This window comes from Prionailurus viverrinus, chromosome B1, assembly GCF_022837055.1.
Source record: "Prionailurus viverrinus isolate Anna chromosome B1, UM_Priviv_1.0, whole genome shotgun sequence".
NCBI lineage: Eukaryota > Metazoa > Chordata > Mammalia > Carnivora > Felidae > Prionailurus > Prionailurus viverrinus.
In genome coordinates this window covers 144,210,686-144,237,933 of record NC_062564.1, presented here as the reverse complement: position 1 = coordinate 144,237,933, position 27,248 = coordinate 144,210,686, and the positions used below count along the sequence as shown (strand labels likewise).

Sequence of the window (27,248 nt, the reverse complement as noted above, 5' to 3'; positions counted from 1 at the left end):
AAACAGTGTGAAGAAAAGCTTGGAGAAGAAAATGAGTGAACTCCTCTTGGACCCAGTAGTCTGTTTCGGTTAGAGCACACTACGGGAGTAACCGGGCTGGTGACAGGTTAGGGACCTCCTTCAACCTCAGACTAAGGAACCAGGTACCTAATCAGCAGGCAGTGAGGAGCTCATGAAAACCTGTGGGCAATGGCCTCTGTGTTTTACCTGAATTAACAAATTAACACTAGCCTTTTTTCCATTTTGGTTAAAGTCAGTTCTCAGAAGTTGTCTCTGTTAAGGGGTTATGGATTTAATTTCTTTACGCTCTTTTTAGGATTTCATTTAAAAATTCAGCTATTCAATTACTGAGGAAAATAGGATTGTTTTCAGCGAGGTTCTTATAATCCTGTACTGAGATTGTTAGCATCTCCTTCTGGACTACCTTCCTCTCAAAAGTTATGTAAGCCATTGTAAATGAGTGTAAATGTAGAAAAATCTTCCATTTTTGGTATGGCATACCTATAAATATCTTAATATGGGTACACAGTAGCAAAATTTAAAATAAGCAAAAAAAAAATCGTATTGATTTTGAGAAAGTACATTGCACTGAAATCCACTTTAGTTTCAGTTAAACAATGTAAACAGCTTTCCTTCAATGAACCCCAAATGCCCCTAAATTCCCATGTAAACTGTCCAGACTTCCCAAATTACCTGGAAACATAAAAAATTCTCAGACAATTAATTAGTTTCAGAATCTCAGATTCTTCTTACCTCTGGCATATCTCTGATCTCAGGCTTGATTCAGTAATGCAATCTCTTACTCTATCATCTCTGTACAGATAAATATAACTTTCAGTTAATTATACAAAGAACAATTTCCTGATTCCATCTATTTTTAGAATAATCAACTGCTCCTATGTATTTAACTCTTCTTTAAAGTGTAAAAGTAGATCTTAGGCCTCCAAGCAAATTTTGCAGAAGGCTGTCCCTGGAGTTCAACTCAGAAATATTTTCTGTTCCATGGACTCCCAAAAGCTTTAGGCTGAGTTTAGGCTTTGGTGACAAGGTTATTTGTAAGACTATAGCAAATTAACATACATTCTTTAAAGGCAGGTACCAAATATATTCATGTTCAATATAGTCCAAAATAGTTCAAGCCCATAATTAATGGCTAAAGTGATGAAATCATCTCATCAGGGAGATCATGGTAATCTTTGTGGACTGATTGGTGTGGGGAGCCAGGGGGTCTAACTTTCACTTTTGGCTTTGCTTCTTTGCTTTATAGGAGAAGGCAACTCAGTCTATGCCTAAATTTACTCATCTGTCAAATGAGAACCAAGGACTTTCCTATTAGATTATACCTTGAGAGTCATGTAGTTTTCAAGGTTCTAGTTTAGCTCCACCATCGAAATTGTGCAGCTGCAGGCAAGTCAAAATTTTGAAACTTATGTTTATCTCATCTGTAAAATGGGATAAATAAATCCTGCTCTGTCTTAGCTCAAACGGTTGTGATGATCAAATAAGATTATGGGTGTGAGGGGTACTTGGGTGGCTCAGTAGGTTAAGCACCTGACTCTTGATTTTGACTCAGGTCATGATCTCATGGTTCGTGGGTTCGGTTCATGGGTTTGCGCCCCGCATCGGGCTCCGTATGGACAGTGTAGAGCCTGCTTGGGATTCTCTGTCTCCTCTCTCTGCCCCTTCCCCACTCTCTCTCGAGTGAGAGAGATTCAGTAATGCAATCTCTTCCTCTATCATCTCTGTATAGATAAATATAAGTCTCAGTTAATTATACAAAGAACAATTTCCAGATTCCATGTATTTTTAAATGCGTGCTCTCTCTCCCTCAATATAAAAATTAAAGAAAGATTTAAAAAGCGATCGTAGATGTGAAATCTATTGGGAACTATACATTATTATATGACTGTAACTTTGGGTAACACCTTGCTTTGACAGCTTATGAGCAGAATAATGGCATTATTTACTCTTGATATCAAGTTGTTTTACTTTTGCTTAGCTTCTCCACTTTCATACTGTTTCCCCTGGTAACGTCAGATATTCTTCAAAGTTGTTTAAACATCAACCTCCCACAGAGTATCATGTAGACAACTAATGGCAAACCGCTGGTGACAGCAGCTCGCCCACTCTGCAGCACACCCAGTCTTACACAGCCACATAGGACGCTCCCAGGGATGGTGTTCTCCCTTCTTCTTCGGGCTTGCCCAGAGGCACAGCTGGCTCCTCGTTGATCACACTTCTCAACTCTTGGAGAAGCTGTTTCAGGTCCCTCGTTGGATCTTCCTTCAATGTGTTAGGTTTCAAAGAGTGCTGCATTAAAACAATTTGTAAAACAAACACCCTGGTTTTTATTTTTAGAGTTGTATGTTATTTCCTATTATAAAATTAATTCAGCTGGTAAATAGAAATTTTGGAGGAAAAGAAGGAAAAACAAAAATCACCTGTAATCTTAGTACTCAGGGATAATCAGTAGTAACCAATCAATAATCAACAAAGTGCTATATCTAATTTATAAATGTGTATATACTTATTTTTATATATATTTAAATTAAAATATACACACATAGAATCACACTATACACATTTATCTTTAAATCATTTTTAAAAAATTTTAACAATGTAGTATGAAGTCATTAAATATTTACAACTATATCCAGGCAAAATAATTCCAATACTTTGTTTACGGTTGAACTAATTTTATAAAACTACAGAATTTTAAAAGTAAGGAATTCTAGGCGTGCCTGGATGGCTCAGTCAGTTGAGTGTCAGATTTCAGCTCAGGTCATGATCTCACAGTTCCTGAGTTTGAGCCCTGCTTTGGGCTCTTGTGCTGACAGCTCAGAGCCTGGAGCTTGCTTCACATTCTGTGTCTCCCTCTTTCTCTCTGTGCCTCCCCTGCTCACACTCTGCCTCTCTTTCTCTAAAAAGTAAATAAACGTTAAAAAAAATAAAAGTAAGGAATTCTTTTTTTTTTTTTTTTTTAATTTTTTTTTTTCAACGTTTATTTATTTTTGGGACAGAGAGAGACAGAGCATGAACGGGGGAGGGGCAGAGAGAGAGGGAGACACAGAATTGGAAACAGGCTCCAGGCTCCGAGCCATCAGCCCAGAGCCTGACGCGGGGCTCGAACTCACGGACCGCGAGATCGTGACCTGGCTGAAGTCAGACGCTTAACCGACTGTGCCACCCAGGCGCCCCAAAAGTAAGGAATTCTTTAGAGATGAATTAATTTACTCCCCCATTTTACTGATGAGGAAAGAGACATTCAATATTTTCAAACTGTGTTAGTCAGTATTTGAGAATAAGTTTTAAAAGGATTTTCAGATTGGGTGCCTGGGGGGCTCAGTCCATTAAGCGTCTGACTTCGGCTCAGGTCATGATCTCGTGGTCTGTGAGTTCGAGCCCCACATCCGGCTCTGTGCTGACAGCTCAGAGCCTGGAGCCTGCTTTGGATTCTGTGTCTCCCTCCCCTGCTCGCTCTCTCTCTCTCTCTCTCTCTCTCTCAAATAAATAAACATTAAAAAAAATTTTTTAAATAAAAGATTTTCAGATATACAAGTATTTGCTGATGAATATTTATACTACAATAAAACTTACAGATGTTCCCAAAAGGCATCTCAAAAGGGGAAACCAAATGATAGTCAGAAGTTGCACTGGTGAGCAGGTGGTCTTAGTACGAGGACATTCATGGCTAGAAAATCATCAATCATCAAGCTATTTTTTTAAGTTTATTTATTTATTTTGAGAGAGACAGACACAACACAAGCTGGGGAGGGGCAGAGAGAGAGAATCTCAAGCTCCCCCCATGGGGCTTGATCCCATGGGCTCGATCCCATGAACCATGAGATCATGACCTGAGCTGAAACCAAGAGTTGGATGCTTAACCGACTGAGCCATCCAGCACCCCCATCATCAAGTTATAAAGCTGGAGGTGTCTATCTCAATGTAGAGTTAAACCTGCCATACACATTGGTTGCTGAATGAACACCAGCTTTGCTTGTCTAGAGTCCATGCCAAACGAGTGTTAATGTTACTGATATAACCCTCCCATCCCCTCCCTGTCCTAACCCCGCTGACAAACCACATATAACATTTAGCTGAAGATGTCAAGAGTTCTGACTAACTGAATGGTGGTAAGTATGGTCTTTCCAGTTTATTGATGGTGACCTTACCTGGAAATTACCATGAGTTCAGAGTTTCATAAATCAGACTCAATTTAATGATCAAATTTGTCTCCATTAATTTAAAACATATACAAATGTGGACCAATTTTTAATAGCCTTAATTTTTAGAGCAGTTTTAGGTTCGCAGCAAAATTGAGTGGAAGGTACAGAGATTTCCCATATATATCCCTGATTACATAGGTGCTAAACCAGTTTCTCATAATATGAATAAAAGCTTTTGTCTCTAAGCAGATGATCCAATTTTACCAAATACTGGCTTTGTCTTGTCCTAGCCCTGTTGGACATAATGTCTGTTATGGAATAAAACTTCAAAAACTTTATAAGGAAAACCTTATCCTATTGCAATCTTCAGTCACCTTAGTTCTTACCTTAAAATCTCAGTGTAGCACCTGGACTTTCATTCATATCATCTGCCCATTAGGACGTTTATTTAAGAAGTTTAGTAATTATTAAAAATGTTCAGGCCTTGACATTTATTATAAGTGATAGTATAATAGCCTACAAACATATAAATATGGCTTTTTTTTCACCCTGAGATCAGGGCACTTGTTTCTTTGAGGGTGACTGGTGCTTTATAAGACAGAGAAGTTTGAAAAAAATTCAATTCCAACATTCACTTAGCAATTGATCATAATCAGTCCTATGACATTTTCTTATTATGACTTCATCCTAATACTTTTAAGAGCTTTTGAAATGTGTGTTGCTCCTCTAATTAAAATGTAAGCTGCTTTACAGAAGCAAGGACTGGGTTTGATCATCACCCTTTATATACTCCATTACAAATAAGCTATACTTGGCTTGTGTATGAAATCACAAAACTATCAAGGTTGGAGGGGTCTTAAAGATCATTTGGGCTTAGTCCAATCTCCAAACAGTACAGTCCAATCTCCCCTAGCAGTACACTTATCTGGCCTTTGCATGATCACCAAACACCAAGGAAGGCAGTTTAATTTTTATATACCTTTAATCCTTTTATTTTCAACGTTTTTTTTTTTTTTTTAATTTTATTTTTGGGACAGAGAGAGACAGAGCATGAACGGGGGAGGGGCAGAGAGAGAGGGAGACACAGAATCGGAAACAGGCTCCAGGCTCCGAGCCATCAGCTCAGAGCCTGACGCGGGACTCGAACTCACGGACCGCGAGATCGTGACCTGGATGAAGTCAGATGCTTAACCGACTGCGCCACCCAGGCGCCCCTATATCTTTAATCCTTTGAGAGAAAGTCTTATTAAACTGAATCTCCTCCATACTTCTATACCGGTCATCATTTTACCCCTCAGGCCATACAGAACAAGTCAAACGTAACCCTCAAGAAATGGACACTTATTTTGTCACTCCAGCCTCCACTCCCCTACCTCCACTTTCTAACACACACTGCAGGCTAAATCTCCTCAAGCCGTCTACTCTTTTCATAAGGCATGGGCTCACAATTTCTCACCACTCTGGTTCTATCTCTTTGGACAGACTCTGCTTGATCGGTGAGTCTCTTAAACAACCATGCCCAAAAAATGAAATATAGAATTCAGGGAGAGTCCAGAGCAGTGTGGAGAAGAGCTGTCCCCCTCTGGGATCTGGATGCTATCATTAAAACCTTGTTTGACTGCCACGTAATACTGTGGACTCAGACTGAGCAGGGAGTCAACTGAGGTTCCCTAGGTCTTTTCCACATGCTATTGATAAGCCCCATCTTCCATATGCTATAGTTTGTATTTCTGTGTATTTCTTACCAAGTTCTAGACTACATTTATTCTTTAAAAAAATTTTTTTTAATGTTTGTTTATTTTTGAGACAGAGAGAGACAGAGTGCGAGTGGGGTAGGGGCAGAAAGAGAGAGGGAGACACAGAATCCCAAGCAGACTCCAGGCTCTGAGCTGTCAGTACACAGCCTGATGTGGGGCTCAAACCCATGAACTGCGAGATCATGACCTGAGCTGAATTCAGACCCCCAACTGACTGAGCCACCCAGGCACCCCTAGATGACATTTATTCTAATGAAACTTTCTCTTCCTAGACTTAGATCATCATTCCAAACTGTCAAGATAAATAAGGAGAAGCACCATTTATCCAGTGCTTGCCAAACACCAGGCACTCTATATATTATCTCATTTGAACTTCAATTTTCAAACCACCCAATAAGGTAGAAATAATCACTTCCCTTTTAGAAATGAGACAACTCAGGCACAGAGAGGTTAAATAATTTGGTCAAAATTACACGAGGGGTAAATGGCAAAACTGGAATGAAGACTGTCATCTGTCTGACTTCAAAGCCCATGATCTTTCCACGGTGGCACACTGCCTGGTTCTCACTGGGTATATTCGTTAGGAAATGTGATCAGCATGCTATGAGGCATCCAAATTTAGGATCACAAAATTACAGAATATGGGCACAGAGTAAATAACATAGTTGAGCAGCTGGCCTCAACATAATTACAGTCTGGTTATTACTGAAAGTAGTTCACAAATCACATGAGGGAAATTACCCCAAACTCAGAGGCATTAAACAAAGATTGATTTATAAGTTAAATGCACCCTGAGAATCTTTAAAACTACTCAAGAGATATTAACACAAATGCCAGTACCATTTCCTAACCCATTCTGGAGGTGACAGGGAATAGACAGTGTGATACAGTGGAAAAGAGCACAGGCTTTTGCCTCCACCATTCTTCCACTATGTATGCGATCTAGGGCAAGTTACCTTCTACATTCAAGAAACTTCGCAGGACACCTACTATGGGCCAGACACTCCATTAAAAAGCTAAAGTAAAATGACAAATGTGTCTGGCCCCTGTCTGTGGAGACTGTACAGATTAATATGGGAGGCAAATGCATAAACAGATAATTTCATTAACTAGTGGAATGCTTCTTCTCATCTCTATTTCCTCACCTGTAAAAAGGAGGAAAATGCCTGTTACTTTACAAGGATGGCATAAGCAATAAGAAGTACTAATGTGTGCATGGTAAGTATCCAAGAAAGGCTGGTTTCCACCTCACTCTCCCCTTAATATGAAAACATATTTTATATGCTCCATATTACTGATCTAGAATCACCAGAAAGGTACTATAACATATAGTTAGTACCAGCCACTAATAAAAGTTATCAGAGTTAGTTGTGCATTCCAGCCACTATGCTCCCCTTGATAGAAGTAGAGATATTATCACTCTTTTTCCTTTATTTTTCTTTCAAATTTCAGGGGAAAAGTTAACATGGTTACTGTCAGAAACTTATCTCCTCTTTGTTTTCAAATAGTTTTATTATTTTCTTAATTAAATTCTTTTTAATTTAATTTTTTTAATTTAATTTTTTTTAGAGAGAGAGAGAGCATGAGTGAGGGAAAGGGGCAGTGGATGAGAGAGAGAGAGAGAGAGAGAGAATCTCAAGCAAGCTCCATGCTCAGCATGGAGCCTGATGTGGGCTCGATCCCACAACCTTGGGATCATGACCTGAGCTGAAATCAAGAGTCAGTTGCTCAACTGACTAAACTACCTAGGTTCCCCCAAAGTAGTTTTTTAAACAGTTTCTGGTAAGGGGGAAACATGTTCAATAGCTTACCTTTTCTTCTGGAGCCCACATAGGGAGGAAAGCATTTACCTTTGTGGTTTTACACAATACTCTCTACGCTGACATTCACAAAACGGTAATATGGTGGCTCTAGAATTGAACCTACTATACACCTGGAAGAAAATAATTCTTTCTCTCTTTAGTCTTCCCAGTAAAATATAAGTGAGCCATGAAAGGAAATATTAGGAATGGGATAAAATGGGATTCTAGAGGCTTGAATTAAATAGCAGAAAATTAAACACTTATACAATGAACAGCCAATAAATAGGGGCAAAAGTGCACAGCCTGAAAGTTACATCTCAGTAAATTTTATAACTACCACTTAAAACCAGTATTTCTTTGTTATAAGTATGTGTTCAAATAAAGTATTGGGTCTATTTTTTAAAAAGTATAATTACTTTTCTATGCAAACAACATTATTTTCTTTAACAAAAGGAGAAGTGAACTTGACACAATTATAACAAATGTTAACTATTTAACAAATGTTATTTGTTGAGGTGTGTGTGTGTGTGTGTGTGTGTGTGGTGGGGGGCAGTGTGTGCACATATGTCCTGCAATATGTAAAAGATTTTGCTACATGCTGAGGCATAGGAACTACCTCCAGATACCACATACATTTAGCTCAAACCAAGGAATCTCAAGGCTGTGGCAAAGGTCCCCTAATGGTTGTGGAACCAAAGCAGACAATATAATTTACCTATAGACACTGTCCTCATGCATCCATAAACTTTAGAGAATTTGGTTCCATTAGGGAATCTTGTGGAGAAAACCTCCAAGAAATATTAAGTGTAAAAAAAAGCAAATTGCAAGCCAATATGTATAGTATTGTATAGTATATGTATAATATTATTAAAAATCGTGTGTGTATTAGTTCACTTTTTGTTGAAGATTTGTTTATAGATTACTACTGTATCAAAATTATAGGAGAGTGGTTACTTCTTGGGGGGGTGGAATAGGGAGGACCACAGAGGTAAGTTACTGGTAAAGCTCTAGTTGTGGGCTGGGCAATGTGTTCAGTTGTATTAAGTATTATTTTAAACAACCAAATAAAGCTATATAGGGTTCAACAATGACAGTGTGCCATAGATCAAGGATTATGACTAAGCCATTCCTACGTACCAATTCTGTGCAAGTTCAGTGTGTGAACCGAAACTTTTCTTTAACACAAACATAAAAGAGGACAGAGAAAGAACATATAAGTTATCTGGGAATTCTTAAACAGCATGACGAGCATGAGATCAGAATCAAACAGACTTGAGTGCTAATACTGGCCCCTCCGTGTACTAGTTGTGGGACCTCAGGAAACTTGACCACTCTGAGTGCCCATTTCCTCAATTTAAAAACAGGGACATTATGATGTTGAGGTATGATCCGTCTATCTCTACTTTTCTGAGGGCTTAACAAGAAAGGATGCTGTATTTTGTCAAATGCCTTTTCTGCATCTATTGAGAGGATCATATGGTTCTTATCCTTTCTTTTATTAATGTGATGTATCATGATTGATTTGCGGATACTGAGCCAGCCCTACAGCCCAGGAATGAATCCCATTTCATCATGGTGAATAATTCTTTTTATATTATGTTGAATTTGATTTGCTAGTATCTTGTTGAGAATTTTTGCATGCAGGTTCATCAGGGATATTAGCCTATAATTCTCCTTTTTAGTGGAGTCTTTGGTTTTGGAATAAAGGTAATGCTGGCCTCATAGAATCAGTTTGAGAACAATAGGTATTGATCTTCTTTAGATGGCTGGTAGAATTCCCCTGGGAAACCATTTGGCCCAGGATTCTTGTTTGTTGGGAGATTTTGAACAACTGATTCAATTTCTTTACTGGCTATGGGTCTGTGAAAATTTTCTATTTCTTCCTGTTTTAGTTGTGGTAGTTTATATGTTTCTAGGAATTTGTCCATTTCTTCCAGATTGCCCAGTTTGTTGGCATTTAATTTTTCATAGTATTCTCTTATGATTGTTTGTATTTCTCTTATGATTGTATTGTTTGTGTTGTTTGTGGTCTCTCCTCTTTCATTCGTGATTTTGTCTATTTGGGTCCTCTCTCTTTTCTTTTTGGTAAGTCTGGTTAGGGGTTTATCAATTTTTTTTATTCTTTCGAATAAATTCAGTTTATTTAATTTCATTGATTTAGTGTAGTTTCATTGATTTAGTTTCATTTATCTGTTCTACTGGGTTTTTTGTTTGTTTCTATTTATTTCTGCTCTAATCTTTACTATTTCCCTTCTTCTGCTGGCTTTAGGCTTTATTTGCTGCACTTTTTCTAGCTCCTTTAGGTGTAGGGTTAGCTTGTATATTGGGGACTTTTCTTGCTTCTTGAGATAGGCCTGAATTGCAGTGTACTTTCCTCTTAGGACTGCCTTTGCTGCATCCCAAAGGGTTTGGAACATACCTCAACATCATAAAGGCCATATATGAAAGGCTCACAGCTAATATCATCCTCATTGGGTAAAAACTGAGAGCTTTCCCCCTTAAGATCAGGAACATGACCGGGATGTCCATTCTCACCATGTTGTTCAACTTGGCACTGGAAGTCCTAGTCTCAGCAATCAAAAAGAAATAAAAGGCAACACAAATTGGCAAGGAAGAAGTCAAACTTTTACTCTTTGCAGATGACATGATACGCTGCATTGAAAACCCCAAAAGACTCCACCAAAAAACTGCTAGAACTGATCCATTAATTCGGCAAAGTCACAGGATATAAAACCAATATATAGAAATCAGTTGCATTTCTATACACCAATAATGAAGCAGCACAGAGAGAAATCACGGAATCAATCCCATTTACAACTGCACCAAAAACAATAAGATACCTAGGAATAAACCTAACCAATCAGGTAAAAGATATGTATACTGAAAACTATAGAAAGCTTATGAAAGAAATGGAAGAAGACACAAAAAAAATGGAAAAACATTCCATGCTCATGGATTGGAAGACCAAATATTGTTAAAATGTCAACACCACCCAAAGCAATCTACACATTTAATTCAATCCATATCAAAATAACACCAGTATCCTTCACAGAGCTAGAACAAACAATTCTAAAATTTGTATGGAACCAGAAAAGACCCTGAATATCCAAAGTAATGTTGGAAAAGAAAACCAAAGCTGGAGGCGTCACAATTCTGGACTTACAGCCGTAATACAAAGCTGTAATCATCAAGACAGTATGGTACTGGCAACAAAAATAGATGCATAGATCAATGGAACAGAATAGAGAACCCAGAAATGGACCCACAAATGTATGGCCAACTAATCTTCAACAAAGTAGGAAAGAGTATCCAATGGAAAAAAGATATTCTCTCTAGCAAATGGTGCTGGGAGAACTGGACACCAACATGCAGAAGAATGAAACTGGACCACTTTCTTACACCATGCACAAAAATAAAGTCAAAATGAATGAAAAACCTAAATGTGAGACAGGAAACCATCAAAATCCTAGAGAACACAGGCAGCAACCTCTGTGACCTTGGCTGCAGCAAATTCTTACTTGACATGTCTCCACAGGCAATGGAAACAAAGGCAAAAATGAACTATTGGGACCTCATCAAGATAAAAAGTTTCTACAGAGCAAAGGAAACATTCAACAAAACTAAAAGAACCGATGGAATGGGAGAAGATATTTGCAAAGGATATATTGGATAAAGGGTGAGTATTCAAAATCTATAATGAATTTATCAAACTCAACACCCAAAAAACAAATTATCTAGTGAAGAAGTAGGCAGAAGACATAATACTTTTCCATAAAAGGCATCCAGATGGCTAATAGACACATGAAAAGATGCTCAAGGTCATTCATCCTCAGAGAAATACAAATCAAAACAACAATGACACACCACCTCACACCTGTCAGAATGGCTAAAATGAACAACTCAGGAAACAAGAGATGTTGGTGAGGATGCAGAGAAAGGGGAACCCTTTTACACTAATGGTGGGAGTGCAAACTGGTACACCCACTCTGGAAATAGTATGGAGATTCCTCAAAAAGTTAAAAACAGAACTACCCTTACACCCAGCAATTGCACTACTATATTTATCCAAAGGATATAAAAATGCTGATTTGGGGGCGCCTGGGTGGCGCAGTCGGTTAAGCGTCCGACTTCAGCCAGGTCACGATCTCGCGGTCCGTGAGTTCGAGCCCCGCGTCAGGCTCTGGGCTGATGGCTCGGAGCCTGGAGCCTGTTTCCGATTCTGTGTCTCCCTCTCTCTCTGCCCTCCCCCATTCATGCTCTGTCTCTCTCTGTCCCAAAAATAAATAAAAAACGTTGAAAAAAAAAATTTTTAAAAAAATGCTGATTTGAAGGGACACATGCACCCCAATGTTTATAGCAGCACTATCACCAACAGCCAAAGTATGGAAAAAGCCCAAGTGTTCATTGACAGATGAGTGGATAAAAAAGATGAGGTATACATATACGTATACATATATACACAAAGTCAACACCACCCAAACACACACACACACACACACATATACAAACGTGTATGTATTCCATTTCTTTCATAAGCTTATATATATATGTATATACACGTATGTATATATGTATACACACACACACAATGGAATATTACTTGGCAATCAAAAAGAATGAAATCTTGCCATTTGCAATAACACAGATAGAACTAGAACATATCATGCTAAGTGAAATAAGTCAGGCAGAGAAAGAAAAATATCACATGATTTCACTCATATGTGGAATTTAAGAAACAACAGATGAACACAGGGAAAGGGAAGGAAAAATAAGATAAAAACAGAGAGGGAAGCAAACCATAGAGCCTCTTAAATATAGAGAATAAACTGAGGGTTGCTGGAGGGGAGTTGGGTGGGAGATGGGCTAGATGGGTGATGGGCATTAAGGAGGGCACTTGCTGGGATAAGTATTGGGTACTATATGGAAGTGATGAATCACTGGGTTCTACTCCTGAAACTATTATTACACTATATGTTAAACGACTTGGTTTTAAATAAATTTTTAAAAATGGAGACAATACAATCTATCCTGCTGGATTACTGTTAGGATTAGAAATAATGTATTTAAGGCAAATGGCCTATTGTTAGTATTAAGTCAATAATTACCTTTTAATCAAAACAGAATCCATTTTGGTGAAAAATAATACAATTTTTATTAGCAACTTGACAAATTAGAAGAGAATTATTATGGAGGACAAGGCCTCAAATGAAGTTATACCATGCAAAAACATATTTCTGAGAAGTTAATTACCTGATAGATAATATTTTATAAGCAACAAATTAATTCTTGAAGGGTTTTTATTTAAAAAACCCACTTAGGGGCGCCTGGGTGGCGCAGTCGGTTAAGCGTCCGACTTCAGCTCAGGTCACGATCTCGCGGTCCGTGAGTTCGAGCCCCGCGTCAGGCTCTGGGCTGATGGCTCAGAGCCTGGAGCCTGTTTCCGATTCTGTGTCTCCCTCTCTCTCTGCCCCTCCCCCGTTCATGCTCTGTCTCTCTCTGTCTCAAAAATAAATAAAAACGTTAAAAAAAAAATTAAAAAAAAACCCACTTATATTTTCTGAATATATACATGCTTTGTTCTGATTATAAAGGTATTACATTTTCACTTAAAAATAAAAAAAAAAAACATGATTAAAAATCCCACGTGCCAGAAGATAAACGCTGTTAACATTTCAACATTTTTATGTGTTTCCCTCCTGTGTTTTTGCAGTATCTAAAGTAACAAAATGAGTGGAGAGGATGGTTTCTGGCTTGGAAGACTTCAGTAAAGAGGAGTGTTAAGTCTTTGTCCTTTTTTGCCTCTTTCCTCACTTGTTAGCTGCCCATTTGGGCCCTCCATGGTAGGGGACAGAAAGAAGGGGAGGAAAGCAGAGGAGGAAGGTGAGCCCCACTTGAATGGTCCCTGCGGTGATGTCTGGGGTCTTCACTAGCAGGTGAGCTGGTTTATGAGCCGTGCCCGGCGCCGGTCTCCCAGCAGTTTATACCCCTATGAAGATCATGCTGGGGTCTTTAAAAATGACCCTTTTTCTAGGGCCTATATTCAGTCCATGAGAAGTACCTGCCTTACATTTGCCCCCCACTGGGGAAGTGCTATATGCCACCAAGGCAGTCCTCTTTTCTACTTTGCCAGTGACAAGAGGCTCTTGATTATGAATTTCTCTTGAGGGGACTCAGAAACCAAACCCCAGGGGACATTTGTCTAGCACTGGAAGAGTATTCCCTGAAGCTTCTTTATCTCCACTTGAGGCAGGGGAGGGTGCAGCAAGTCTCTTCTAAATAGTTCTCTGTGGGCCTCTTCAACTTGCAACCTCTCTTTTAAAACCTTGAACTGATGAGTCAAGGGTAGTAAAACTGGTTCTGCAATCTTCTCCCTTGTGCTGCACAGGGGGTCTAGTACCTTGCTTTGGGATGTCTCTGTCTTATTCCTGGCTTTGGGGCCTCAGGCAAAACTGAGAGATAGGCCATCTGTATATGTATACACTACTTTTTCATCAAATTTTTAGTCATTTGACATACCATGAACATTTTCCCTCTAAACATTAGTTTAAAACATAATTGATGGGGCGCCTGGGTGACTTAGTCAGTTATGCGTCTGACTTTTGCTCAGGTCATGATCTCACGGTTCGTGAGTTTGAAATCCGTACCAGGCTCTGCTTGGGACTCTCTCTCTCTCTCTCTCTCTCTCTCTCTCTGAAAATAAATAAATAAATTTTTAAAAAATCTTTAAAAAGACATAACTGTTAATGGCGACACTGATGTTTCATAATTTTTAAATCAATGCCCAATTGTCAGGCCCTATTTCCAGGTTTTGCTATTAGAAATAATGTTCGGTGACCATCTTCCTGTATTTACCTTGGTGCCTAACTCTGATTATTTCCTCAAGACCAAATTCTAGAAATGATATTATTGAGTCAAAGGGCATTTTTTGGACTTGAGATAGCATCTTCTAGAGAAGTCGTAACAGTCCAGGGCAGTATGTGAGGAACTGGTAAGTCATCACCTCTGTCCTCACAATAAGAAAAGAGCTGAACAAACTGATAATCAGAAACTCTTCTTAGGTCTGTCTGAGAAGTGAGGTCACAGGGCAAAGTGCTACCCTCCAAAGTAGAGGCAAATATACAGAATCACGGCTGACTGAAGCAGAAACCCTTCATTTAAGCCAGTAATGGGTAGAAAATTTTTAATTGATGAATTGCTAGAGGCTCAGTGTGGACAAACTTAAGAGTTAAAAACTCCAAGTTGGGGCCACATACTTCTGTGAGTTTTACATCCAGGAGCCCAGCACTGGGTTCTCAGGGTGACGACTGGAGAAAAATCCCCTTGTGCTTCTGTCAGGAATGGGGGGAAAGTACATATTTTGAAATCTGCTCAGAGCATTCCATTCTTTGTAGCAAATCCAGCCCTCAAGGGACACTATTAAACCAGAGACCCTAAATACCTTGGATTATACCAGAACCTGACCAATGTGGGGGAAGGCAAATACCCATCTCAACCTCTTCCTGTCTCACTTAACGGTGGTGGTGGCGGAGGTAACAAAACTGAGAACTTGGAAGGGCCTCATCCCAGTGGCACAGGCTCACTAACGGACTGAGACCTAATCATGACTATAGCATGCTTCCCCTCTCCTCACACCTTACTACAACCCATGACATCAATAACGCTTCTGTATAATAATGGGATTAAAACAGAAAGAAATGCATGTCAAAGACCTTATTTAAGAAGTCTCTAGGGAAACCCAAAGAAGAGGAAAAAAACAAAGACATCAGAGGAAATTTTAGCCTCTGACACCTATAGCTAGCTACCTAAGCAGCAAACACAGTCCTAACTCCTAGCCAAATAAACACAAAAGCCTCACACTAAAGGTCTACTTATCTCAGTTCTTTTTACCCAGTACATCATGTCCAGCTTTCAACAAAAAATTAAACTGATACTAAAAAAGACAAAAAAACAAACCCAAAAACACACAGTTGAAGATACAGAGCCAGCATCAGAATCAGACTCAGATATGGCAGAGATTTGGGAACTATTAGAGTAGGAATTTAATTATGATTAATACTCTAAGGGTTCTAATGGAAGGAGTGGACAACATACAAAAACAGATAATGTAAGCAGAAAAACTGAAATTCTAAGATGGAATCAAAAGGATATCCTAGAAAAAAGTATAAAGAAATGAAAGAGGCCTTTGAAAGGTACATCAACAGACTGGGCATGACCAAGAAATAATCAGTGAGCTTGAAGATATGTTAATGGAAACTTCTAAAACTGAAATGCAAAAAGAAAAGAAATGAAAAAGATGGACTAGAATGTCTAATTGCTGTGGGGCCACTGTCAGAGGTGTTACAGAATGTAGCATAATGGGGATACCAGAAGGAAAAGAGAGAGAGAAATAGAATCAATATTTGAAGTAATAATGGCTGAGAATTTCCCAAGATTAGTGACAGACATCAAGCCACAGATCCAGGAACCTCAGAAACATAAGCAATACAGACACCAAAAAAAAAAAAAAAAAAAAAAAAAAAAAAAAAAAAATCTACCCATAGCATATTATATGAAAACTGCAGAAACTCAAAGACAGAAAATTTTTAAAGAAGCCAGAGGGGGGAAAAAAACCACAGAATAGCAAGGATGAAAACTGCATCAGACTTCTCTTCAGAAACCATGCAAGCAAGAAGAGACTTAAGTGAAATATTTAAAGTATTGAGAGAACCCACCATCCTACCCCCTGCAACCAATCTAGAACTATGTACCCTGCAAAATTATCCTTCAGAAATGAAGGAGAAATAAAGACTTTCTCAGACAAACAAAAACTGAGGGAATTTGTTGTCAGTAGACCTGCCTTGCAAGAAATGTTAAGAAAAGTTCTTCAGGGGCACCTGAGTGGCTCAGTGGGTTCAGCTTCTGGCTTCAGCTCAGGTCATCATCTCATGGTTCGTGAGTTCGAGCCCCACATCAGGCTCTGTGCTGACCACTCAGAGCCTGAAGCCTGCTTCAGATTCTGTGTCTCCCTGTTTCTACCCCTCCCTAGCTTGCACTCTGTCTCTCTTTCTTAAAAAAAAAAAAATAAAATAAAATAAATAAAAATATTAAAAAAAAAGTTCTTCAGAGGGAAGGAAAATTATATAGGTCAGAAACTCAAGATTTACATAAAGGAAGGAAAAAACATTAGAGAAGGAATAAGGGAAGGTAAAATAAAAAACCTTCTCTTGACTGCTCTAAAGCAATATATCAAATAACAGGAACAATGCATCCAATTATGTATACATAATATAAATAATAATATATACAAAATATATGTGTATATACATATGCTTAAGCATAAGTAAAACAAATGACCACAATGATAAGCGGGACAAGGGGGAGGAATTAGGACGATTTAGTTATTATAAGGTCCATGACATAGGATAGGGTCATTTCAAAGTAGACTTGGATTAGTTGCAAATGTATACTACAAAATCCAGGACAACCACTAAAAAAGGGAAAAATAGAAATATAATTTAATATGCTAAGAAGGGAGAGAAAATGAAATTATATTTTTAAATACTCAGTTAAAGCCACAAAAGGCAGAAAAAGAGTAAAAACCAAAAACAGTAATAAAAACAAAGGCAATGACAAGAAAATAATAAAAAAACATGATAATATTAATCTAGCTATATGAATAATCAATTTAAATATCAATGGTCCAAATATACCAATTAAAAGAGATTGTCAGCATGCATCAAAAAATAAGACTGACTATATGCTGTCTGTAAGAAACCTACTTTAAATATAAAGACACATATAGATTAAAAGTAAGGAGATGGAGAAAGATACATCATGCTAATACTAATCAAAAGAAAGTTGGAGGGATGCCTCAACTCAGTTGGTTAAGCATCTCTTGATCTCAGCTCACGTTTTGATCTCAGGGTCATGAGTTCAAGCCCCATGCTGGGCTCTGTGCTGGGCATGAAGCCTACTCAGAAAAAAAAAAAAAAAGAAAAATGTTGTAGTAGCTCAGGAACCTCAGAAACTAATTCAGAAACTGAAACACTAATTTCAGACAGAGCAAACTTCAGAACAAGGAAAAGAGGGGCATTACATAATGTTAAGGGGGTCAATTCTCCAAGAAGATATAACAATTCTTAAAGTGTATACACTTAGCAGCAGGACATTAAAATATGTGAGGCAAAAACTGTTAAACTGCAAGGAGAAATAGATAAATCCACTATTAGAGTTGAAGACACTTCAATAACTATCAACAATGGACAAATTCAGCAGGCAGAAAATCAGTAAGGACATAGCTGAAACTTACAGCATCATCAATCAATTGGAATAATTGACATCTATAGACTAATATACCCCAAAACAGCAGAATATATATTCTTAAGTTTACATGGAACAACCATCAAGATAGACAACATTTTGGGCCATAAGTACATATTAATAACTTTTAAAGAATAAAAATCATACAATGTCTACTCTAGGAATACAATAGAATTGAATTTGAAATCAATAAAAGCTGAAAAATTCCCAAACAATTGGAGATTAAACAGTCCATTTCTTTTTTTTTTTAATTTTTTTTTAACGTTTACTTATTTTTGAGACAGAGAGAGACAGAGCATGAACAGGGGAGGGGCAGAGAGAGAGTGAGACACAGAATGTGAAACAGGCTCCAGGCTCTGAGCGGTCAGCACAGAGCCTGATGCGGGGCTCGAACTCACGGACAGTGAGATCATGACCTGAGCCGAAGTCGGACGCTTAACCGGTTAAGTCAGGCGCCCCTAAACAGTCCATTTCTAAATAACACATGGACCAAAGAAGAAATCTCAACAGAAATTTAAAAATATTTTTGACACAGTGAAAATGAGAATACAACTTATCAAAAGCAGGGCTCAGAGGGAAATTTATAGCACTGAATGCACATACTAGAAAAAAAAGAAGGATCTCAACCAATAATCCAAAGTTGTTAATTGGGAAAATAGATAAAGAAGAGCAAATTAAATCCAAAGTAAGCTGGGCACCTGGGTGGCTCAGTTAAGTGTCCAACCTAGGCTTAGGTCATGATCTCGTGGTTTGTAGGTTCAAGCCCCATGTCAGGCTCTGTGCTGACAGCTCAGAGCCTGGAGCCTGCTTTGGATTCTGTGTCTCCCTCTCTCTCTGCCACTCCCTGACTTGAGCTCTTTTTCTCAAAAGTAAATAAATATTAAAAAAATAAAAAAATCCAAAGTGGGGCACCTAGGTGGCTCAGTTGGTTAAGTGTCTGACTTCGGCTCAGGTCATGATCTCATGGTTGCGGGTCCAAGCCCTGCCCTGGGCTCTGTGCTGATAGTTCAGAGCCTGGAGCCTGCTTTGGATTCTGTGTCTCCCTTTCTCTCTGCCCCTTCCCCACTCGTGCTCTGTCTCTTCATCTCTCTCAAAAAATGAATAAACATTAAAAAAATTTTTTTTAATCCAAAGTAAGCAAATAAAATAAATAATAAAAATTAGAGCAGAAATCAATGGAATTAAAAATAGGAAATCAGCAGAGAAAATCAACAACCCCAAAACAGAATCCTTGAAAAGATCAAGAAAATCAATAAGCCTCTAGCCAGGCTGACTAAGAAAAAAAAGAGAACATACAAATGACTAATATCAGAAATGAAAGAGGGGACATAACTGCCAGATCCCATGGACATTATTAAGATAAAGACTAATATTCCTTTATAGAAGCTAATGTTATAATGTAGTAGTCCTATCTCTTCAGTCTTTTTTCATTCTGGAAGGGTGCAGCATGGATTTGCATAGTCATTTCATAGACTAATTAATCCTCACTACCACCCTCTCAGTGCCAAGGAGGTTGGAAAAGGCAGAGACTGACCAGAAACAAACACCATCCTGCCAGACATATAAAATGACTAAGTGCCTGAGTGTGTAGAGGGAAGCTTGGAAGTGATGTCAGGCTTTTATCTTTTATTTTTAACATAAAAGTTTTAAAGCAGACTATAAAAATCGAAATATGTTAAGCCACTCACTCTTTGCTGAACTCTTCCTAGATAGAATGTTCATAAGAAAAAATTGTTTCCTTCCCAAAATGGTGTAAACAAATCTCTCTTAGGTTAGATTTAAGAATATATCCCTGAGGTCATCTGTTTTCAGATCTGATTGGTCTCCAAGTAAATCTGTGAAGGAGCCTGTTCTTAGATTAAATTTTAAACAGGCAGACAGAGAATACAACTATCCCTATTGTGTTAGATATGAGTTCTAAAGAAGTTAAACAAAACTTCTGACTCTGCCTCAAAAGAGAAAAAAAAAAGAATATTATGAACAATTCTATGCCCACTAATTTGATAACAGAGATGAAATGGACCGATTTCATAAAAAGAAACAGACAATATGAGTAGACGTAAATGTATTAAAGAAATTAAATCAATAATTAATAACCTTTCAAAACAGAAAGAACCAGGCCTAAATAGTGAACTCTACCAAACATTTAAGGAAGAAATTATACCAATTTTCTACAATCTCTTCTAGAAAACAGAGGTACAGGAGTACTTCCTTGTTCATTCTATGAGGATATCAGTACCCTAAGACCAAAATTAAAAACATTCCAAGAAAAGAAAACTAAAGGCCTCTATCTCTCATGAACATAAGATATAAATATACTTAATATTAGCAGATATAATCCAATAATTTATGAAAAAGCTACATAACACAATCAAGGGGGATTTATCCCAGGTAATCAAAGGTAGTTTAACAGTCAAAAATCAATTAATTATAAGATTATATTAAAAACTTACATCCATACAGAAACTTAAAGCAGCTTATAACACAGGCTAAAGAAGAAAAAAATTACATGATCATATTAATAGATGAAGAAAAGGATTTGACAAAATCCAACACCAAGTTATCATAAAAAATTCTCAGCAAACTAGGAATACAGGAGGAACTTCCTCAATTTGGTAAAGACATCTACAAAGAACCTATAGCTAACATCATACTTAACAGTAAGAAACTAGATGCTATCCTGCTAAGGTCAAAAACAAGGCAAGGGGTGTCTGGGTGGCTCAGTTGGTTAAGCCTCTGACTCTTGATCTCAGCTCAGGTGTTGATTTCATGGTCATGAATGCAAGCTTTGTACTGGGGTATGTGCTGGGCATGACTTAAAAACTAACAAACAGCGACAGTTGGGTGGCTTAGTCAGTAAGGCATCTTACTCTTGATTTCGGCGCAGGTCATGATCCCAGGATCATGGGATCGAGCCCCATGTCAGGCTCTGAGCTGAGCATGGAACCTGCTTGGGATTCTCTCTCTTTCCCTTTGCCCACCGCTCACTCTTTTTCTTCAAAATTAAGAAAAAAAAAAAGTTAAAAAAAACAAACAAACAAAACCACAAAAAACAAGGAAAGACTGTCCCCTCTCACCACTTATACTCAAAATCATCCCAGAAGTCATAGCTAATAAAACAAAAGTTAAAAGAAAGAAAATAAGAGGTGTACAGATTTGCAAAGGAGGAATTAAAACTCTCTTTTTTTTTTCCACAAATGATATGATTCTTTATGTAGAAAATTTCAAAGAATCAACAATAACAAAACTCCTGGAACAAATAAGAGATTATTGAAAGATGTCAGGATGCAAGATTAATATACAAAAGTCAGATGCTTTCCTACATACCAGAAATGAACTGGAATTAAAAGATTAGAAACACAGCATCATTTACATTAATATCAAAAATATAAAATACTTAGGCATAAATCTAACAAAATACATACAAGATCTATGTGAGTAACACTACAAAATTCTGACATAATAAAAAAATATAAATAAGTAGAGAAATATTCCATATTCATGGATAAAGAAGACTCGATATTGTTAAGATGCCAGTTCTTCCCAACCTGATTTATGAATTCAATGCAATCCCAATCAAAATCTCAGTAATTTTTAAATTTTGTGGCTACTGACAAGTTGATTCTAAAGTCTATATGGAAAGGCAAAAAACCCAGAATAGCAAACACAATATTGACAGAGAACAAAGTTGAAGAATTGACAATACCCCATTTCAAGACTTAACATAGTAATACAGAGTGGTACTGGTGAAATAGTAAACAAATAAATCAATGGAACAGAATTAAGAGCCAAAAACAGTCCCACACAAATACAGTCAACTGATCTTTAACAAAACAGCAAAGGCAACTCAATGGAGATAGGGCAGTATTTTCAACAAATGGGGTGCTGGAACTGGACATCCACATGTAAAAAAAAAAAAATGAATCCAGATGTAGACCTGGAAAAAAAATCTTCTCAAAACACATATATGATAAAGAATTAGTATCCAAAATGTGCCCCCTCCCCAAACTCTTAAAACTCAACAATAAGGAAAAAGCAACCCACTTAAAAATTGGGCAACAGTCTAGAACAGCCATCTCCCTATAGAAAACATACTTACTGATGGCAAAAAAAAAAAAAAAATATGTTCACCATTATATGTCATTAAGGAAGGAATTGCAAACTAAAGCAACAATGAGATACTACTACACTTCTATTAGAATGGCCCAAATCCAAACACCGATAATATCAAATGCTGATGAAGATATGGAGCAACAGGTACTCTCATTCATTGCTGGTGAGACTGCAAAATGGTACAAACACTTTGGAAGACAGTTTGGCAGGTTCTTAAAAACCTAAAGATGTTCTTACTGTGCAATCCATCAATCACTCTCTTTAGTGTTCACCCAGCAGAATTAAAAACTTATGTCCACACAAAACCTACATATGGATGCATACAGGAGCTTTATGCATAACTGCCAAAACTTGGAAGCAAACAAGATGTTCTTTAATAGGTGAATGGATGAACAAAGTGTGGTTCTATCCATATTATGGGATGTTATTCAGTGATAAAAAGAAATTAGCTATTAATTCATGACAAGAAATGAAAGAATCTTGTAAGCATAGGGCTAAGTGAAAGAGGCCAATCTGAAAAAACATGTTCAACGATTCTAATTATAGGACACACTGGAAGAGGAAAACTATGGACAGAGTCAAAAGACCACTGGTTGCCAAGGGTTCAGAGGAAGGAAGGAAGGGAGTAATAAATAGGTGAAAAGCAGGGCACTTTTAGGGTGGTGAACCTATTCTTTTATGATATTGCAATGGTAGATACATGTGATTATACATTTTCAAAACCCATAGAATGTACAACACAAGGGGTAAACTCCAATGTAAACTACAGACTTCAGTTAATAATGTATCAATATTGGCTCATCCTTTGTGATAAAGGTACCACAGTCATGAAAGACGTTAACTGTAGGGTGGGGGAAAAGGGAGTCTAGGGAAGCCTTCCATAGCTTCTGCTCAATTTTTCTGTAAATCTAAAACTACTTTAGAAATATCAGGTCTATTAAAAAAAAAAAGAAATTGTAGGCTTCGGAGGCAAAAACAACAACAAAAAGTCATGTCAGTTTATACACTTACCAGTAGGATATGATATGAGTGGCTGTTATGCTATACCCTTCCTACTACCACTTTATCATTTTATATACAAAACTGGTAGTTTGTTTTTGCTTTAAGATTAAATTTTTTATTGTTTATTTTTGAGAGAGAGAGAGAGAGAGAGAGAGAGAGAGAGAGAGAGAGAGAGGGAGAGCATGTGAGTGGGCACAGGGGAGGGGCAGACAGATAGGAGACACAGAATCCGAAGCAGGCTCAGGGCTCCAAGCTGTCAGCACAGAGCCCCAACACGGGGTTCATGAGATCATGACCTGAGCCGAAGCCAGATGCTTAACCAACTGAGCCACCCTGGCATCCCTGTTTTTGCTGTAATATGTAGTTGTTATTTATGTATGAATTTGAACATTTTTGTCATGTTTATTGGATATATGCATTTCTTATTTATGAATTTTCTACCCACAAAATTTGTCTATTCAGTACACTTTTCTTTTTAGAGTATATGCTATCTTCCTCCGGGTATGTAAAAACTCTCTAAATGATAGCTACTGGTCTTTTATCTACTTAAAATATTTTTTAGTTCCTGATTTCCCTTTAATTTTGTTTATGGTGGCTTTGTGATTTTTATTAGTCATAGACAATATTAGTTTCATTTAGTCAAAATTGCCAATCTTTTAATGTTTGTACATCTTGTGATACATTAATTTTTAATACATTACTTTTAATTCATATGGAAATACTTTGATATGTAATGTGAACAAAATACTTTGTACAATTAGGAAGTAGCTGGGAAGTGAAAAATTCTAAAACATTCTTTTTATCTGACTCGTCTCGCTGGTAAAGAAATAACTAAACATAGATCCTCCTGAAGTTACGAGAGCCCATTAAAGAACTGTGCTCTCCCCCACCCAATCTTTTGACCCTTAGGATACACATTAAGACTACTTCTAGAGGATATACATTTTTAGGTTAAAACTTCCACAAGCTTTTGGTTTCAAAGGAAGAATATAAATTTATACTTTTCAGTTCAACTTAAGGTTTATCTTGTGATTAGATTAGCTTCCTAGTACATTTTGACTCTGAAATCATCTTATATTAGATTTGTTGCCAAAATGACTCCTAAATTATATCTCTAATGCACCCCCATCTTCTTCAAATATGGTTCTCTCTAATGGCCTGGAGTCCATTACAGACAAATGTATGAGTTATGATGTAAGATAAGTAATGTCTAAGGAGACTATGTGCTTCTCAACTGCTCCTATCTCCGTTCTCCAAAGATAGAAGATAAATGGAAGTGCTAAATATAAGAACTTGATCTCATTGAGTTTGAATTAGACTATTCTATTTTGAGAATGTCTGACCAAGTCTATCTCTTACAATTATTTCTATTAGAAGACTATAATAAAAGTGGGATATAAATATCCTACATAGAATATAAAAGCATTATTTATACTGTATTTCGAGAGTGGGTGAGCAGGAAACAAGACAAACATAAAGTGTTACTAAAAATATTGCCCACATCGTGGGTACTTTGGTGGCAGAGATCAGGCACAGCTAGTATACATTACATACAGTGCATGTGCATAGATTCTGACACATCAATAAAAAAAACTATACTGTCCTGAAAACATTTTCTTTTTAAATGCAAAATAGCCTTTATCTGAAACATCAAAATTTTTCCACGTCAAGATACCAATTACAAGTATGTGTATTTGTATGTATGTATATGTGTGTGTATACATTTATGAAATACAGTATTAGTTCATACAGAGAATCTAATTATGTCATTAATTATTTAAATGTATGTGTGTGTGTGTTTTTTTTTTTTTAATAAACAGCATTCAGCAGTGTAGTGTAGAGAAGCAGTACAGAATAATGGCTAAGAACATTGGTCTAGACTCAAGCTGTCTTGGTTAAGTGTTGGCAAAACTGTGTTTTTGGTATGTGAACCCTGTGTAAGTCATTTAGCTTTTCCCAGCCTTGGTTTCTTCATCTGTAAAGTATGTATAATAACAGCACTCACCTTATGTGGGCAGTTGTGAGGACTAAGTCAGATAATCTAGGAAAGTACTTTGAATAGTGCCTGGTGTTCAATAAATATCAGCTATCATTAGAATAACTGAACAGGAAAACTAAAATGAAACAAGATAAATGAAGAGGCGATACAGAACAATGCAGTCATATTCCACTTCTAAACATGATACATTTAGGTCTACTTTAATTACAGCCCAATTGAAATGACACTAAAAAAATTAATAAAATAAAAAGGAAAAAACAGATAGCATATGAGTAATAATAATGAAATTTTAGGAGATGGAAAGCAAATGTATAATTTGTAACTGATTACACAGAACAAAGAAAGCTAAAACTTAAAGTAGCCTCACAGAAGTAGCCAACAAGAAGCAAGCTGCTCTGCATGGGAGTATTCCAGAAAGGCTCAGGAACTGGAGGCTCATGTATTTCTAAAGGCCAGGGAAGAGAAAGGGCAGCAAAATGGGAGGATTGGCTAAAAATCTATGGGAGAAGCTGTTAGAATCCCAGATGCTCTCCCCCCACAATCAGGTAATTACTCATTCCTTTGCCCTAAAGGAATTTAGAGGCTTGATTTCTGCATGAGGTAGAGCCAGAGGACGTTTGGCTCCAAAAGGATAGATACGTGGCATAGCAGGAGTAAGGCTGCAAGTTGAAAATATGAGCATGAAGTGAGATTGTATAGATAGATGGATACTGCAGATTCCCCACCCCACTCAGCTTTCAGAATTTTGGCAGGTGATTGGCACCTAACAAGGCAGTAGTAAGAGAATCCCTCTTTTGGAGAACTGAGAGGACCAAGAGAAAAGATGTACAGATAATTTTTGGGTCCCTCAAAAAAAAAGCAATACCTAACTACCTACCAGTTGACAAATCCTGTCAACCTTACAAAGAGCTTTTAATCAGCTTTTTAGGGCCTCAATCTTAAATATGAATGAAGAGCCAATGACCACTAAACATTGAAGGAAAGTCTTTAACATTAATGACAGACATCAAAACAAACCAAAAAAAAAAAAAAAAGAATTTGAAAAAACATCAATAATTCAGATGACAGGAGCAGTTACTGAAAAACCGAAATGAGTATCTTTAAACAGAAATGAGAGGGGCGCCTGGGTGGTTCAGTTGGCTGAGTGTCTAACTCTTGGTTTCAGCTCAAGTCATGAGCTCACAGTTTGTGGGTTCGAGCCCTGTGCTAGAGTGCAGAGCCTGCCTGTGACTCTCTGTTCCTTTCTTTCTGCCCCTCCCGTACTCGCTCTCTCTGTCTCTCAAAATAAATCAATAAACTTTAAAAAAATGGGAAAAAGATTATATCACAAAAGAACATAAAACTATGTGAAGAGAAAACGGCTCCTGGAAATTAAAAAAAAAAAAATGATATCAGAAAAACAATTCGAGTTGAGGAAATTTCCTGAAAGGTGGGAATAAAAGATGAGGTGAGCATGGAAGTCAGAATTAAAGATGACTGGAGTGGTCCAAGCAGTCTAATAGGCGACTAACAGGAATTCTAAAAAGAGAGAACTGAGAAAATGAGGGGGAGAATGATAAAATAAATGATACTAGAAAATTTCTGAGAATAAAAGAACTCAAGAGTCTGCTAAGTACGCAGCACAATGAAAAGAAAAAGACCCTCAGCAGGGAACGTCTTGAAATCAGTATGCAGGATAAAGAAAAGACCCTACAAACTAAGAAAACGAACAAAAACTAGTCACAAACAAAGGCCCTGGAGCCAAAATGGACAACAGCAATAAAATTTTAAGTATCAATCATATGTAAGTAAAAAAAACCCAGTATTTTCAGAAATGCAAAATTTTCAAATACACCCTTCCATAGTTAGCCGCTGCATCATAGGCTCCACCAAAAGAAAGAAAGAAACCAAGAAAGGGAATTAAAATTAAAAAACAGAAAAAAAGGTGAAGGGAATTCCCTGGGTTTTGAGAGAAGGAAAATCCAAGAAGCCAACTGCGTGGCAAGCCTAGAAGGCAACCACTCCCGATCAGAACAGGAATGTTGGAGGGCTCTAAAGGCATGATGCCTAACACATGAATATATGAACAAGTAAAGAAACTAATAAAATAATCTTACTACTTTGCTCATAC

General features: G+C 37.4%; 1 protein-coding gene across 9 annotated transcripts in view; it reads right to left on the bottom strand.

Moving 5' to 3' along the window:
* The window catches only part of CCDC158 (coiled-coil domain containing 158), a 110,778-nt gene that overhangs the window by 11,369 nt on the left and 72,161 nt on the right, over positions 1-27,248 (bottom strand). For all 9 annotated transcript variants that reach the window (XM_047857428.1, XM_047857422.1, XM_047857427.1 and 6 more), the window contains 2 exons: positions 2,150-2,310; positions 754-813 (listed from right to left, as the gene is read on the bottom strand). In XM_047857428.1, coding sequence (XP_047713384.1) covers positions 754-813; positions 2,150-2,310 — 221 coding nt within the window. The remainder of the gene's footprint in view (positions 1-753; positions 814-2,149; positions 2,311-27,248) is intronic.